Source organism: Candida tropicalis, assembly GCF_000006335.3.
Source record: "Candida tropicalis MYA-3404 genomic scaffold supercont3.11, whole genome shotgun sequence".
NCBI classification, from domain to species: Eukaryota; Fungi; Ascomycota; class Pichiomycetes; order Serinales; family Debaryomycetaceae; genus Candida; species Candida tropicalis.
In genome coordinates, this window is record NW_003020040.1 from 87,344 (window position 1) to 103,730 (window position 16,387).

General features: G+C 32.8%; 9 protein-coding genes across 9 annotated transcripts; 6 read left to right on the forward strand and 3 right to left on the reverse strand. All coding sequences in view use genetic code 12, as the record gives it.

Annotated features, from left to right (window-relative positions):
- Nucleotides 1-108: 108 nt before the first annotated feature.
- CTRG_05999 (ABC1 kinase family protein) lies at nucleotides 109-1,743 on the forward strand (the record flags this gene model as incomplete). The annotated part of the gene is made up of 1 exon (XM_002546475.1): nucleotides 109-1,743. One exon carries the CDS (start codon nucleotides 109-111, stop codon nucleotides 1,741-1,743), a length of 1,635 nt encoding a protein of 544 aa, XP_002546521.1.
- Nucleotides 1,744-1,905: 162 nt separating this feature from the next.
- On the forward strand, nucleotides 1,906-4,278 carry UTP13 (Utp13p; the record flags this gene model as incomplete). The annotated part of the gene is made up of 1 exon (XM_002546476.1): nucleotides 1,906-4,278. The coding sequence occupies one exon, from the start codon at nucleotides 1,906-1,908 to the stop codon at nucleotides 4,276-4,278; it is 2,373 nt and encodes a 790-aa protein (XP_002546522.1).
- Nucleotides 4,279-5,317: 1,039 nt separating this feature from the next.
- On the forward strand, nucleotides 5,318-6,823 carry PUT1 (proline dehydrogenase; the record flags this gene model as incomplete). The annotated part of the gene is made up of 1 exon (XM_002546477.1): nucleotides 5,318-6,823. One exon carries the CDS (start codon nucleotides 5,318-5,320, stop codon nucleotides 6,821-6,823), a length of 1,506 nt encoding a protein of 501 aa, XP_002546523.1.
- A 76-nt stretch (nucleotides 6,824-6,899) lies between these two features.
- On the reverse strand, nucleotides 6,900-10,010 carry RAD9 (chromatin-binding protein; the record flags this gene model as incomplete). The annotated part of the gene is made up of 1 exon (XM_002546478.1): nucleotides 6,900-10,010. One exon carries the CDS (start codon nucleotides 10,008-10,010, stop codon nucleotides 6,900-6,902), a length of 3,111 nt encoding a protein of 1,036 aa, XP_002546524.1.
- Nucleotides 10,011-10,674: 664 nt separating this feature from the next.
- Nucleotides 10,675-13,239, forward strand: CTRG_06003 (uncharacterized protein; the record flags this gene model as incomplete). The annotated part of the gene is made up of 1 exon (XM_002546479.1): nucleotides 10,675-13,239. The coding sequence occupies one exon, from the start codon at nucleotides 10,675-10,677 to the stop codon at nucleotides 13,237-13,239; it is 2,565 nt and encodes an 854-aa protein (XP_002546525.1).
- On the reverse strand, nucleotides 11,439-12,281 carry CTRG_06004 (uncharacterized protein; the record flags this gene model as incomplete). Its single annotated transcript, XM_002546480.1, has 1 exon — nucleotides 11,439-12,281. The coding sequence occupies one exon, from the start codon at nucleotides 12,279-12,281 to the stop codon at nucleotides 11,439-11,441; it is 843 nt and encodes a 280-aa protein (XP_002546526.1).
- CTRG_06005 (uncharacterized protein) lies at nucleotides 12,350-12,715 on the forward strand (the record flags this gene model as incomplete). Its single annotated transcript, XM_002546481.1, has 1 exon — nucleotides 12,350-12,715. One exon carries the CDS (start codon nucleotides 12,350-12,352, stop codon nucleotides 12,713-12,715), a length of 366 nt encoding a protein of 121 aa, XP_002546527.1.
- Nucleotides 12,779-13,156, forward strand: CTRG_06006 (uncharacterized protein; the record flags this gene model as incomplete). Its single annotated transcript, XM_002546482.1, has 1 exon — nucleotides 12,779-13,156. One exon carries the CDS (start codon nucleotides 12,779-12,781, stop codon nucleotides 13,154-13,156), a length of 378 nt encoding a protein of 125 aa, XP_002546528.1.
- A 385-nt stretch (nucleotides 13,240-13,624) lies between the features above and the next one.
- On the reverse strand, nucleotides 13,625-15,664 carry CTRG_06007 (uncharacterized protein; the record flags this gene model as incomplete). Its single annotated transcript, XM_002546483.1, has 1 exon — nucleotides 13,625-15,664. One exon carries the CDS (start codon nucleotides 15,662-15,664, stop codon nucleotides 13,625-13,627), a length of 2,040 nt encoding a protein of 679 aa, XP_002546529.1.
- Nucleotides 15,665-16,387: the final 723 nt, after the last annotated feature.

Here is a 16,387-nt window from a genome sequence, read left to right on the forward strand (position 1 = left end):
GAAATCTGGAGATAAATTTTTTTGTTTGTTTCCTTTGAATTTTGCCCTTATTCACGAGGGAGGTTGATTCTTGTATAACTTGCAATTGATAACATTCACCACTCCTTTATGATTAGAAATACCATCCGTAGACCTTTACAATTCACATCCACCCGTCATGTATCAACCACTACTAGAACAACCACACGAACAAATAATTTCCGACGATATGTGGTTTACCCCACGGCACTTGTCACCACCGGACTTGGAAGTGTTTATTTGATTGATAAATACTACTATTCATCCATCATCACTAGATCAACCAGAGCATTGTATGTGTTATTATGGATTGCGTACGAGTATGGGTTCAACTCCAAGTCGTATCGCAGTATCGACGATCTTCATGAAATCGCCAGTGATAAATTGTTGAATTTATTAGTTACCAACAAGGGAATATTCATCAAGCTAGGACAGGCCATTGCCAATCAAGGTAAATTGTTCCCTGAACCATACCAAAGGAAATTCCCCATGATGTACGATCAGGCACCTGTTCAGGACTGGAAGCAAGTTGACACTGTGTTGAAGAAGAACTTGGGCGACGATTATGAATCCACGGTGTTTGAAATGATCAACCATGAACCCATTGCCAGTGCTAGTATAGCACAAGTGCATTATGCCAAGTTGAAGAATGGAGAAGAAGTGGCGGTGAAGGTACAGCATAATTACATCAGCAGACAATTGCCAGTGGACCTCTGGGTGTACAGGTTCATTAGTCGTGTGTACGAGAAGGTGTTTGATATCCCATTGAGTATGTTCACCAAGTATATCAGTGAGAAGATCACCGAGGAGACGAATTTCAAACACGAGATGTACAATTCTGAAAAGTTGCAAGCGTTTGTTCATGCTGATCCAACGATTGATGACTCGGTGTATATTCCAAAGAATTTCCCTGAGTTCACCACTGAGCAGGTGTTGACAGCTGAGTGGATTGATGGTGTTCCACTTACACATAAAGAGGTGCTCCTTGCCAAGAAGTTTGACTTGTCTGAGATCATGAGAAAGTACATCAAGTTGTTTGGAGCACAGATATTCAAGTATGGGTTCATCCACAGTGATCCGCATCCAGGGAACTTGTTGGTAAGATTTGACAGTAAGGGAAAACAACAGTTGGTTTTGCTAGACCATGGATTATACATTGAATTGAATGACTTGTTCAGAATAGAGTACTGTAATCTCTGGAGATACTTGTTCCTGTTGGACACACCGGGGATTGAAGAGATAGGTAAGAAATGGGGGATCTCATCGCTCGACTTGTTTGCCACTGTGGTTCAACTCCGTCCTGTGTTGCTCATGCCTGATGACAACAGTGATCTGAAACCTGACAATAGGAACGTTTCTGATTTGTTTAGAGATTTCATCGGGGACAAGAAGAAGTTCCCTGCTGATTTGCCATTTCTAGCACGTACGATGAGGATGATCCAGAATCTCAACCAAAGTTTTGGTAGTCCCGTGAACCGAATCAACTTACTCACGAAAGAGCTGGTCAATGCATTGTTACAAGAGAAACACGTTAGTTTCCGTGACTACTGGAGTTTGATCAAAATCAAGGTTGTTTTAGCGTTTTCCGATATGATGTTTTATGTGGTTAGGCTTAGACAGTATGTCATAGGTGATAGATATGGTGGTAAAGGTAAAGGATTAGAAGATTACATTGAGATGTACATGCAAAACACAGCTAAATCGTTAGGCATGGAATGGATATAGATATAATAGAGATATATGTAGTTGCATTTGGTAGCATCGTAGATTTTTCAATAGACATGCGCAGCTCATCTGAAGAAAAAAAAATATACACTCAAAAAAAAAAAAAAAAAAATTCATCACCGTTATCCTGATAGACCATTATCAACCAACTAGGAAAACAAAATGGATGAATTAAAGACTACATATACATTTGAAGATATAAATCCAATATATGTTGGAGGTACAAGTGCAAGTATTTCTACTTCAAATGGGGAATTCTTAGCTACACCATTAAATGAAGATGTGATTATTACAAATTTATTCACCAATGAAATAGTACATAAAATTGATGGAGATGGAGAAGTAATTACAAGTTTAATAATGACACCTAATGGATCTCATCTTGGTTTAGTTTCCCAATCTCAACAATTAAGAATATTTGATTTGACTAAAGGACAAATCACCAAGAATTTCAAATTACCATCACCAGTATATATATCAGCAGTTGATTCTACATCTAGTTTATTTGCCTTTGGTGGATCAGATGGGGTTATTACTGTTTGGGATATTGAAAATGGATATGTTACACATTCATTAAAAGGACATGGTACTACTGTTTGTTCATTAAGTTTTTATGGTGAATTAAATTCTCAAGATTGGAAATTATCAAGTGGTGATACTATGGGAACAGTTAAAATTTGGGATTTAATTAAAAGAAAAAGTATTTTCACATTGAAAGATCATAATGCAGCAGTTAGAGGGGTTGGATTTAGTAAATCAGGCGAATTATTTTTATCTGGTGGTAGAGATAATGTTGTTATTCTTTATAATACTAAGAATTTCAAAACTGTAAACACATTCCCTGTTAATGAACAAATTGAAGCTGCTGGATTTGTTGTGTTGGATGAAAAGCAATTTTTTTATACTGCTGGTCTGGAAAATATTTTAAAAGTTTGGGATATGCAAACAGGAGATTTGGTTGGAAAATCCCCAACTCCATTGAAAACTAGTGAAGAATTGTTAATCATTGATGTAATAAAAATGCAAGATAATAATTTATACTTGGTTATTAGTGATCAAACATTAATTGAATTAGATTTACTAGATTCTATTCCAGAAGGTAATGACATTGTTGAGTTTTCAATTGTTAAAAGAATTGCTGGTAATCAAGGTATTATTGCTGATATTAAATACGCTGGTCCAGAATTCAACCTATTAGCAATGGCAACTAATTCTCCAGCATTACGTATTGTTGATCCTACCAAACCATTAGAATTGAAATTATACGAAGGACATACTGATATTTTGAATGCTATTGATGTTTCAAATGATGGTAAATGGATCGCCACTGCATCTAAAGATAATGAAGCAAGATTATGGAAATGGAATGAAGAAACTGAAGATTTTGAATCTTTTGCTAGATTTCAAGGTCATGCAGGTTCTGTTACTGCTATTAGTTTATCCAAATCTTCTGATGAACCAAAGTTTTTAATTACTGGTTCTAATGATTTAACTATTAAGAAATGGAAAATTCCAAATTCTCAAGATTCAGTTGTTAAAACTTCTGAATTTACAAGACGTGCTCATGATAAAGATATCAATTCTATTGATGTTGCACCAAATGATGAATTTTTTGCCACTGCTTCTTATGATAAATTAGCCAAAATTTGGCAAGTTGAAACTGGTGAAACAGTTGGTGTGTTGAAAGGTCATAAACGTGGTTTATGGGATATTAATTTCTATAAATTCGACAAATTGGTAGTTACAGGAAGTGGTGATAAAACAATTAAAGTTTGGTCATTATTAGATTTCACATGTAAAAAGACATTAGAAGGACATACCAATTCAGTTCAACGTGTTAAATTCTTTAACAAAGACCATCCACAATTATTATCATGTGGTGCTGATGGTTTAGTGAAAATCTGGGATTATAAACTCGGAGAAATAATAAAATCATTAGATAATCATGATCAAAGAATATGGGCCATGGATGTGAAAAATGATGGTGAAGAATTTGTTACTGCTGATGCCGATGGTAAAGTAAGTCAATGGAAAGATAATACTGATGAAGAAATCAAACAAAGAGAACAACAAGCCAAGGAGAAAGTTGAACAAGAACAGAGTTTAAGTAATTTCATTAGAAATAAAGATTGGAGTAATGCATTCTTGTTAGCATTAAGTTTAGATCATTCAATGAGATTATATAATGTTGTTAAATCTTGTATTGAAACCAATGAAGATCAAGATTCTACTATTGGTTCTTTCAAATTAGAAGAAGCAATTGGATTATTAAATGATGAACAATTAATCAGATTATTTAAGAAAATCCGTGATTGGAATGTTAACTTTAAATTTTTTGAAATCAGTCAAAAATTATTGAATGTGGTTTTAAACAAGTTTGGTGCTGATAAATTGACAGAAATCCCAGGATTAACAAAAATCACAGATAGTATTGTGCCTTACAATGAACGTCATTATTCCAGACTTGATGATATGGTAGAACAAACATATGTTTTAGATTATACTATTGAACAAATGAATAAACTAATCGCATAGAGGAATGTATAGAGAGAAACTAAATAGCAATAATAATAATAGAAAAAACACTAAGACACATAAGCCAAGTAGCCTTTAATGTTCGTGTAGTTATTCTTCTTTTGGAATGATCGCTTAATTCCCAAAATGAACCCATCCCATCCCTCTGAAAATAAATGAAAAAGAAAAAGAAAAGCAACTCCGATAATTGTGGGGAGACAAACGGCAATAAGGTACACTTCTGACACTTGACTTGGTGCAATTAAAAAAAAAAAATGATCCCCATGTTTATATACATATTTGTGATGCCTTACGGTGGTAGGTTGGGATATCAACAGCGAGACAAGTAATCTGCGTCACGTGGTTTTAGTCACCCGCACACTCTCTTTCAATTGCCATTAACGAAAAATTATTTCTTATCTTGATATCTAAACTATCCTTAAATGTAATCTTTACTTGTGGTGGTGGTTTAATAATATGAGATAACAAGCGAGATAACCCTGATTATGCTATACCGTATGGTGATACACAACCCATAGATATGAATATCCAACTGGTGATTACCCATTTGTAAGAGATGGTAATAAATCAACTGCATTGCAAAAATGGCGCTTCTATTATCCCATATCTGTGATAGCGGGACAGAGTGTGCTCGCTTGTGTTATTCCTTTTTAGAAAAGACTCCTAGTGAGGAAAAGTCGTGTGGATGGAACAATTTTGTATTTTTAGAGTGACATGGCGCCAAATAATAAATGTAATGTGAGGCTCGCTTGTCATAACCTTCCTGGATTTGAACTGATCGGGGAAACAAAAAATGAAAAAGCAAATGACTGTTAAGGTAAATCAATGCTACCTGACATTTTATTTTATTCCATTTTAGACTGCAATCACAATAAGCTCGGATATTGATGATGAGAGATCATGTCCCACATTTTCTGGTCTATAAATACAATTACGATTTCTCTTATTCCCTTGTAGAATTTTTTTTTGGTTTTTTAATTCTTTTTCATTTATTCATTCCTTTTTATCTGTCAATCAGATTTATCAATCCCAAAAAAATATGTCTCTCAGATTATTATTATCTACTAAACAATCTTTAAAATCAATAAAATACTCCACTGTCATACCGACAGCAGCAACAATGATGAAATACCAACAATTACGTGGTTTCCATGATACCCCAAACAAACAAAACACAACTATTAATAATGTTATACCCCAAGTTCCAACTCCATCTTCATCTATTCCTTCCTCATCTGCATCATCATCATCATCATCATCACCATTGGTATCTCAACCACTTGGTTCAAAACTTTCATCTACTGAATATTTAAAAGCATTTGACAATAAAGAATTGATGTCTTTTTTCATGATTGGTTTATGTACTTTAAATAAACCAATTTTACAATTATGTATTAAATTATTCCCTTATGTTCCAATGTTTCTTATTAAAGCATTAGTTTATAGAATTTATTGTGGTGGTGAAACTATTGATGAAGTTCAAAAAACGGGTTTAAGATTACATGAAAGAGGTATTAATAACATGATGATTTCTTTAACTATTGAAGCATGTGATGGTAATGATAATGTTGATCCAAATTATATTGTTGAAGAAACTGCTAAAAGTATTGAAAATATTTTAGTTCCACATACTATTAAAATGATTAATCAAGCTTCTAATATTAATGATATTCCACCTGGTTATGTTGCTATTAAACCAACTGGTTTTGCTAAAGATGCTGCTAATGTTTTAAGAAATTTTAATACTACTAAAAAACAAGAATTTGAAGATTTAGTTGAAAAAGCCGCAGTTGTTTGTCAAACTATTTATGAATCAAATATTAAATTAGCTAAAGAATATCCAGAAAGATGTTCTCCATTTGTTGTTGCTGTTGTTGATGCTGAAAAATATGAATTACAAGAAGGTGTTTATGAATTACAAAGAAGATTATATTCTAAATTTAACAAATTGAATAATCCAGTTTCTATTGTTGGTACTTTACAAATGTATTTAACTGATTCTTCTAAATTATTGGCTAAAGAAGAAGAATTGGCAAATAAAAATGGTTATAGATTAGGTTTGAAATTGGTTCGTGGTGCTTATATTCATTCTGAAAAAAATAGATCAACTGTTATTCATAAAACTAAACAAGATACTGATAACAACTATAATAATGGTATTACTTATTGTATTGATTCAATTTTAAAACAAGAATCTAATGAATCTACTATTGGTCATTTAGTTGTTGCTTCTCATAATGGTGAAAGTTTAAGATTGGCTAGTGGTAAAGTTTATAATGATGAAAATAAACTTAACAAGAATAAAACTAATGTTGTCTTGGGTCAATTATTAGGAATGGCTGATTCTGTTACTTATGATTTAATTGAAAATAACAAAATTGGTAACGTTATTAAATATGTTGCTTGGGGTCCACCATTAGAAACAAAAGAATATTTGTTGAGAAGATTAGAAGAAAACGGTGATGCTGTTAAAAATGACAATGGCTGGCCATTAGTTAAAGCTTCATTTTCAATGTTGATGAATAGAGTATTGGGTAGAGCATAAAAATTACTTGTATAATTGTAAATAAATAATGAACAAAAAAAAAAAAAAAAAAAGTAAATAAACATATAAAAACTATTTAAATATGAATTGACAATGTCTTTGACTCTAGCAATGTTTCATTGATTACACATTGAACTACCCATTCCCAATCGATTAGTTTTACAGAAATTAACTTTGATTTGCTCTTTTTATTTGCTTTGTTTTCCCAATTAGTTAATACCTGTTCAATCTTATTACTCTCATCAAAAATCATCAAGTTGTCAAGATTTTTAATACCAGAAATGATTTGATCTGCTTTAGTATAATATTCTAACGACTTAACTCCAAACGAATAAAAAACAAACCTGCACGTTTCCATTAATTCAAAATTGGCACATTTATTCAGCAACACTAATACATTGAAATCTTGGAGTAGATTATTATTTAATCTCAATTGATCTTTGATAAGATTCCCATTATGAAAATTGTTTCTAAATTTAAACACATCACTACTCTTTATAGTATTCAATTTTGCTGAAAACCCAGAAGGAAGTAAATAATTATACCAATTGTGAATATTATTTGAATTTGCAATTGTGTCATCAATAAATTTTTCCAGAATTATAGGCCATCCCAATGCCAAAGTTTGAATATATTTTGCTTTTCGACAATGACCATTTGTTAATAAAGCAATGAATTTGAAATCACCTAGTTTTTCACTATCTAAATACAATTTTTCCTTGGATTTTTTGAATTGAAATAATTCATATAGATCTTTATCCCATAATATCCCACCATTGCTTTCAATTGTTTGCTTAAGGGCTTCTTTCCGTTCACCTTCAATGTTGGTCATATAGAAAAGCATACCTTGAAATGCTTGTGATTCAATAGATTCAGGTTTTATATCACTAGAGTATCTTGATAATGTACCTGACTTTATGGATGTAGCAGGTAATATTTCTTTTGAGAATACATCACGTTGATCAATGATTAATTTAAATCTTTGTTGATGTTTGGCCCAATCACTCAACTCCATAAAACATTCTGATAAAGGAACAGTGATTTCTTTTGCATTTCTACTTTTATTTCTTGGGTGTCTCTGTAAGTGTACAACATTATAACCTCTCATACATCTAATTCCAGGAAAAGAATTTACAATTGATAGTCCCGTAACAATGTACTTGTGACGATCGTGTCTAATATTCAATGTGTCTCCAATTCTGATATCTAACAAATTCAAATCAGTATTCTTAATACTATATGTTCCTTCAATAAAATCCACATTCAGATTGTCAATATACTTGGCAACTAACATCCCGGCATACATTTTTAATGTATATATAGCCCAAACACTTTCATGATTGATTATATCTGCTTCAGTCAATATTTCAGACACTTCTGCACGTAAAACATCAGGTTCAGTGCTTTCATCAATAAGTGAGTCGTCTTCTGTAGTGGTTCTTGATTGAGAATCTATTATGTTTCTTGTTCTTGGTTTTGGGATGATAGGTTCATCCAGTGGACCTTCCTCAAATGTTTCATCAAATGGATCATCATTGTCTTCTTCTTCATCATCATTAATAAAACTATCTAGATCATCATTGTTGTTCTTTTTGGCTATACTGGAAACTTCAACAATTTCTATGTCATCATCATCATCATCGTCATCAACTTGAGTAACATCTTGTATTTTATCTTTCTGTTTGGAGTAATCAAAATCTAATTCATCCAATTCAGATGGTTCGTGTTCGGCGTCAAACAGGATCTTTGTAAGCTTGCTAGGTGATGATGGGAACTGCTCGATATCTATATTGCTTGTATCACCTTCAATTCTATCTGTACGAATACTCTTTTCTTCTTCTGGAATTGATTTATATTTCAATGGAGATGAAGATGCTTTATGAATACCAATCGGGGATGCCAAAACTAATGGAACTGAATGTTGTCGTAATACTTCATTTTTGAAAATATTTGGTGTAGATGAACTGAGGTGGTTTGATGTGGTTAAAGTTTCAGTGTTACGACGTTTGAGCTTTCGTGGACTATTGGGTATTCTTCTTTTCAACCGGTGATTGGAAACTGAATCATCATAGCTCATAACTTCGTCTTTGGTATTTTCTTCTTCATCATTATCTGTATGTATTTCTTCTATATCGTCCTTCTCTGGTGATTCACTGAGTGATAAATTGGAAAATTCTTGAGTATTCAATACTTGTGGTTGAGACTTGGAATTATCAGCATTAGATCTGTTTACAGGTTTCAGGATTACCTGTGTATCACTGGGTGCTGTGACTTTTTGTGTAGGTTGTGATTCCCCCATGACTCTAGTAGGTTCTTGACTCTCTAATTCTAGTTGGAATGAACCACCAATTTGTGTATCCTGTTGGGTCTCCTCGACAGCACCTATTAAAATACGATCATCTGCTGATCTTTTCTTTATGGGCTGTGTGTCTGGTAAGAACTTTGGTATACGTTGAGTATCCATGTCAATATCCGGTTGTGTATCTTCTATGCTATCACTATCAAGTGGGAATCGTTTTTTATTTGCAATATTGTTATCAATCTCGGGTGTTGATTGTGTATCCCTTTTTGGTATCCTTTGTGTATCATCAATTATTACTTTGTTCTCTATTACTTGAGTGTTCTGAAGTCTCGTTGTATTGTCAATAACTTGTGTATCTGCCAAAATTGCACGCTTTTCTTTTGACCTACTCTTATGTTGGACGGGCACCTTTTTTATCTCTTGTGTATCCCCTATCACTTGTGTGTCTCCTATCACTTGTGTGTCTCCTATCACTTGTGTGTCTCCTATTACTTGTGTGTCTTGAGAATATGATGCAAGGAACTTCTGACGGGCCTTATATTCTTGATCATTATTATTTAACATTTCATTCAATTGTTTCAGAAACGGACTAGCAGAGTTTTTCACTTGTTCCCCATCGATTTCTGTTATTTCTTCTTCTTCGTTTTCTTCTTGACCTTTTGATAATTTTGATTCGTTGTTTTTTGTATCTTCAATTGTTGGGATTGTTATATTTTCATTGTCATCATCATTATCATTGTCGTAGTCGTTATCATCATCGGGTAATATTATAGGTGTGATTCTATGTTTAGTAGGTCTGAATATTAGTGAATCTGAACTTAGACTAGATTTGACTTGTGACTCTGAGGAATTTGGTAATGAATGACTATCTACCTGAGTCTCCATAGTACTATTTGCATATGAACTAAACAACAAAACTTGTTATCTTTGATGTGAAATAACGTGACAAACAAACAAACAATTCAAAAATAAAAAAAGAAAAAATTGAAAAAGAAAAAAATTGGCTAGAGATAAAAAGAGATTCAAAACTTGGAATGTGTGTGATTAACATCAATTCCTGACGCGTTATCGTATGTGGGATGGAAGATTCATAACGATCATAAATGTGTAATATTAATTTGACTGATCTTATATATGTGTCTGTGTAGAACACATAATATTGGCACTAGCTCATAATGAAGATGAAAAGCAATTGAATAGGAGTATATAGATGTAATTTTATCACGTGATACTAGTCACGATTCTGAAGAAAGTGTAACAGACCAAAATGGAGGAGAGAGAGAGAGGGGGGGAATGCGTAACAACAATTGGACCGATTTGCACTACCATAGATAATAATAATAATAATAGTAATAATAATAATCACTTCACATCGGAAATTCAAGAAAAGAAAATTTTATTATTATTATTATTATTATTACCAGTACTGTTACATGATAACCCTTTTTTTTAATTGATTAACTAATAAATTTCAATTTCAATTTCAGTATCAATATCAATATTATAGAAAAAATTCTATTAATCAGTAATACATATTTATTTATGTATCATGGGACGCCAGGACTTGATTGATGTGCCGTATCATAATGATCGCGACTATGATAATACTGGAAATTCTAGATCTAGACTGTTAAATCACGCACATAATAAAGAACAATCCTCGTTCATTACAAAGAATAGTAGTGGTGGTCATTATCCTGATGACCACTATTATGATGATGATATAAATGAGGATGATCTATATTATGATGATGATGATGTTGATCAACATTATGATAACTACAACTATGCTCATATCGATCATTCCCCTAGAAAACCACATGGGAAAGGGAAAGGGAAAGGGAAACATGATTCAAATGTTCAATCACATAATCACCAATATCGTCAAGATGATTATATCTTTGCAAATGGTGTTCAGTTTCCCAAAATTATTCCCAAAAATTATCGTATATATGAGAATTACATGTATACCAAAAATAATTTGTGGATGATTCGACCACCTGATCCTAGCTCAGTATCTCATTTAAATTATAAAATACGGGATTCATACAATCCTTTTCAAGAAAAGCTTTATCGTCAAGTGATGCAAAATTCATTATCAATTGACTATGCAGAACCACGATCACCACCATCATCATCATCACCTCGTAAAAATCTGGCTGATAGTCAAAAGTCATTGCTGGTTGCAAGACCTGTAGGACCAAGAAGAATGGTATCAGACGATCAAATAGATTCAAAAGTTGAACGAAAGATCACACATAGATCAGATTTGGAGGATGATTCGACTAATCCACAAGCTCACCACCGTGAACATCAACCACAGGTACAACAACAGGCACAACCACAAGTACAACCACAGGCACAACCACAGGCACAACCACAGGCACAACCACAGGCACAACCACAGGCACAACCACAGGCACAACCACAGGCACAACCACAGGCACAACCACAGGCACAACCACAGGCACAACCACAGGCACAACCACAGGCACAACCACAGGCACAACCACAGGCACAACCACAGGCACAACCACAGGCACAACAATCCACTACCATATCACGAGAAGAGAAGAATGATTCACTGGATTCAGATGTACCTTTAACTGCAAGACCTGTTCTTGGAACGTTATTCAAACTGAGTAAATATCGTGCTTTTAAAAAAACTAGTGGTATCTCCAAACCAAAAGCTCCACCTACTTTTTTGGTCACCTTCAAATTACCATTAAAGACTCCTCCAGAATCACCTCCATCTCCTTTAAATGACACTTTAAAACTACAGTCACCTCCAACTTTTATGGTTACACTAAAGGTTCCCAATAAGAAACAAGCTACCATATCCACCAACAATTCGTCTGTGAAATCGGAAATATTGACAACACCATTTACACTTCGTGAACAAGCAAAAAAATTAGTAGAAATTGAAAATCGTATTAAATATGTGAAACGAGTGTTGATGGATCTCGATGGAGAACTGAAACTTAAAGGATTAACAAGAACTCGTAAAAGAAAAGCCCAAAAGAAGAGAGCTATTATGAGACAACTATTGCAAGATAAGGAAGATTTGTTAAATTGTGAAGTAGATTCAGATAATGAGAGTGGTGGTTCTAGTCGTAGTATTTCACCAGATGTAGCACCTATTGACGAAGTAAGCATTGCTTCTGAATTTAAAATAAGATCACTAGTTGAATGTGTTCCGGAGGTTCATAACGCTCCAGAGGTTAATGCTCCAGAGGTTAATGCTCCAGAGGTCAATGCTCCAGAGGTTAATGCTCCAGAGGTTAATGCTCCAGAGGTCAATGCTCCAGAGGTTAATGCTCCAAATATTAATGCTCCAAATATTAATGATGTTCCAAATACTAATGATGGTCCAGAACCTAATAATATCCCAGAGCCTAATAATGGTCCAGAGCCTAATAATAGCCCAGAGCCTAATAATGGTCCAGAGCCTAATAATGGTCCAGAACCTAATAATGGTCCAGAGCCTAATAATAGCCCAGAGCCTAATAATGTCACAGAGGTCAATAGAGCTGCTGAAGCTAATAATGTTCCAGAGATTTCTAATGTTCCAGAGACTTCTAATGTTCTAGAGGTCAATGATATCCCTGAGGCTAATAATGTTTTAAAATCCAGGACTGTGAAAGAATTTAAAAATGCACCCCACCCTAGATTTCAACATGATATTAATAATATTCCAAAATCAAACCACCGTCCTTCTAATACGGTCAATTCCCGTACTACAGCAACAAGTTATACCAACTCACATAGTCACAGCGGCTACTCTAATGATAATAGATTTTCTAAACCTCACAATAATTCTAAATACCATAACATGCCAGATCAATATGAATCTTATCGTAATGAACCTACTTGGGATCAACCCATGGAAGCTTCATCTCCTTTTAATAGAATACCAGATGTTCACAGGCATAAAAGAATGGTACATAAAAATAAATATGCACCTAAAAAAGGAATACTTAAAAAAGTATCTAGATATGCTGATTCTAGTTATTTGCATGAAATTTCTTTAAGGAGAAGATCTCATCATAATGAAAATGATTATGATAATTCTAGAAGAAAAGTAGAATTTGGTGGAGTTACAGTTTGGAGTTGACAATAATGAACTCCTTTGAAATTTCCTGAATTTAGAGCTATATTTGCAAAAAAAAAAGATAAATAAAGAGAAGACAAATGAAAAATGTATAAATTATATATTTAATTTGTATATTCATAGGTTTATTTTTTTTTTTAATTATGTGTTACTATTATTATTAATCAATATTTAATACTATAAAACAAATCAAAAGGCACTTATTCAACAATGTGTTATAAATGAGAGATATCAATTGAATTATCATCTACTCCTGTAGAGAATACATATTTTCATAGTAAAAGGTAACTTACAAAAGTCGTCATCTTGTATATGATTTGAAAATTTACATGATAATAATACAAAAGTTATTACAAATACTTAAATAAGTAAAGAATACTCCACTTATTTAACTTAGCAGTTTTAAAATATCTTCAAGATTAGATGTTGATCCTTGATTATCAGAACCATTTGTTTGATTCAAATTTTGAAATTGTTGTTGTTGTTGTTGTTGTCGTTGTTGTCGTTGTTGTCTGTATTGAGGTGGTGGATGATATGTTGGTACTGATGAAATATGTTCTCTTGGAATGTATTCACTATCTCTTGATGATGAAGAAATTGGGGTATAATTTCTTTGAACTACAAAAACAGCATATAATCCAATTCTAAGATCTTTCTTGAATGGTTGTAAGTAATTTGGTAATCTTTCATCTCTAAAATCAATAGGCATCAAATATGAATCTTTGACAAATTTTAATCTCATACCTAATACACCAACTTTATTTTTATGTAATAAAAATTCATATAATCTTAAATATTGCTTATCACTTACATTCTCGTTGTTAGAAATTTCAACTATGAATAAATCTCTTGAATTAATAACTTTGTTTAAATAATTATCTGCAACATTTCGATCAAGTTTGCCTTGTACAACATATTCCGGTAAATTCAATATTTCTTTAGAAACTTTAATCACAGTATCTTTATCTCTTTTTGATTCATCAGTACATGCATAAAACTCACCAACTGCATTAAAAGTAGCAAATTCAGGGAAAGTTATTCTACCAGTCCAAACTTTTATTTTTTCAACTAGTATATTCTCAAGTGAGTCTTCACCACCTGATAAAAATGGTAGTAAATCGTCATCATCTTCATCTTTACCATTGCTGTTTCCTTTGCCTAATTCCAAATCACTTAAAGTATCTGTTGATTTTGAATTTTCTCTATTATTTCCCTTATTGGTAATTTCATCTTCATTTTCATCTCCTTCTTCACATTCATGTTCACTCTCGGAATCCTCATCAACAATTCTTGGGTTAAGATTCTGATAACTATTCGACTCGTTGGCAGTATGGGAAATGAGATGACCTGGATTAAGTATATCATCGGAGAATTTTCGATGATCAACTTTTCTGGCTGCTAAACTTTCGTCGATAGTATTTGGTTGTATAAATTCATTCTCCTTGATAATATCACCTTTATGTGTTCTTCTTATAATTTGAGACGTATCATTCTCTCTCAAGATAATGTTCTTGATGTTTTCCCTATTCTGTTGCTCAATCTTGGCAATATCTTCGTTGATTTCTTGGGGAGTTTTATGCAAGACATCTTTAAATGTTACGGTACCTTCAACAATTTCATTCATAAAATGCTTCTTAAGAACAAATAATATTCTTCTACCTTCTGAAGTATAAGATGCACCTTTGTAGGTTTCGAAAATTAAGCTTTCAATTTCTCTAGCTAGCTCATTAGCTTTTTGATCTCTTTGTTCATCACTTAACTTATCCAATGCAGTTAATTCACCCTCAGCTCTATTGGCAAATCTCTTTTTAAAATAATTACAAAATGCTTTTGCTGTACTAATTCTATTTTCATCTTTTAATGAAGAAATTCCATTACCCTTTTTAGCTTCTTCTTGATCATCATTCTTTTTCTTTGGTTTTGTCTTTGGTCTTATTGGGGTAACTGGTTTCCCTGTACATACATCACAGTTATGAACTTCTGGTATTGATCTTTTTGTTTTATAACCCATACATTTTGCATGTTGCCAAGTTTTACATTTATCACATTGTACCATATCACCTAAAGTATCCTCATCTTCGTTGTAATTTTCTGTTGTGGCCCCACATGGTAAACATCTAACTTCTTCATCTGCTTTATCTTTATTCTCTTCTTCTCCTTCTTCGTCATCATCATCTTCTTCTTCTTCTTCTTCTCCATTATCGTTGTATAATTCATCATCAACTTCTCCTGATTTAGTGCTGGTAGTTGTATTTTTTTCTGGTTCTTGATTTCCATTAACATCGTCATTTGAATCCAGGTTGTTGTCTTCCTGTAGTTTATGCTTCTTTTGCTGGAATGACGATATTTCCTTTTCTTCTTCTAAATAACGTTTTAACTTCTCTCCTCGATTTGCTCGAACAGGACGTTGTCTAGTTTCTTGTTCCATTCTTATTACTCTGTATTCTCTTATTCTTCTTCTTTCTTAATGAAAGAATTAAAAATTGTAGATGATTAAATAAAAAAAAGTACTATAATAAATACGTATATATACTAGAACGATTTACAGATATTTCTTCTTCTTCCTCTCTCTTCTTGTTGACACAGCAGAGTTAAACCTATTTGAATTTGATTAATATCGGCTGTGGTAAATAGTAGTAGTAGTAGTAGTAGTAGTAGCTAACTTGTGAATGAAAAGAATACTGTCAATCAAATTGCTTTCAAGTTTATGTTTGGTTAGAAGATTTTTTTTTTGTTTTTCTTTCTCTCTTTAAATTTTGCGTCGCCGTTATTTTTAATTTTAATGTTACAATTCAATTCTCGTCATGGCTCACACGACTTATTGGTGCACGTGATACCAATTGGTAATACCACTTAATAATAATATATGTTAGATGCCATTGCAAAACAACTATAAACGGTATGCAAATATCAAATATCATTATAACAGTTCATTAAACTTAGAGATTATTTTCGCAAAAGTTCTAATGTGTTTTCAAGTATGGATTACGATATAGTGAATTTAATCACGTGACTTGGAATTTTTTATTCATGAATAGCTAGATCCCATGAATTTTCATTCAATCCTAATAATTATGGGACAGGTCTAATGATATAAATTAGTATTTTGACTGGTAAATAAGTGTCTTAAAAATTTTTTGAATAGCTATAT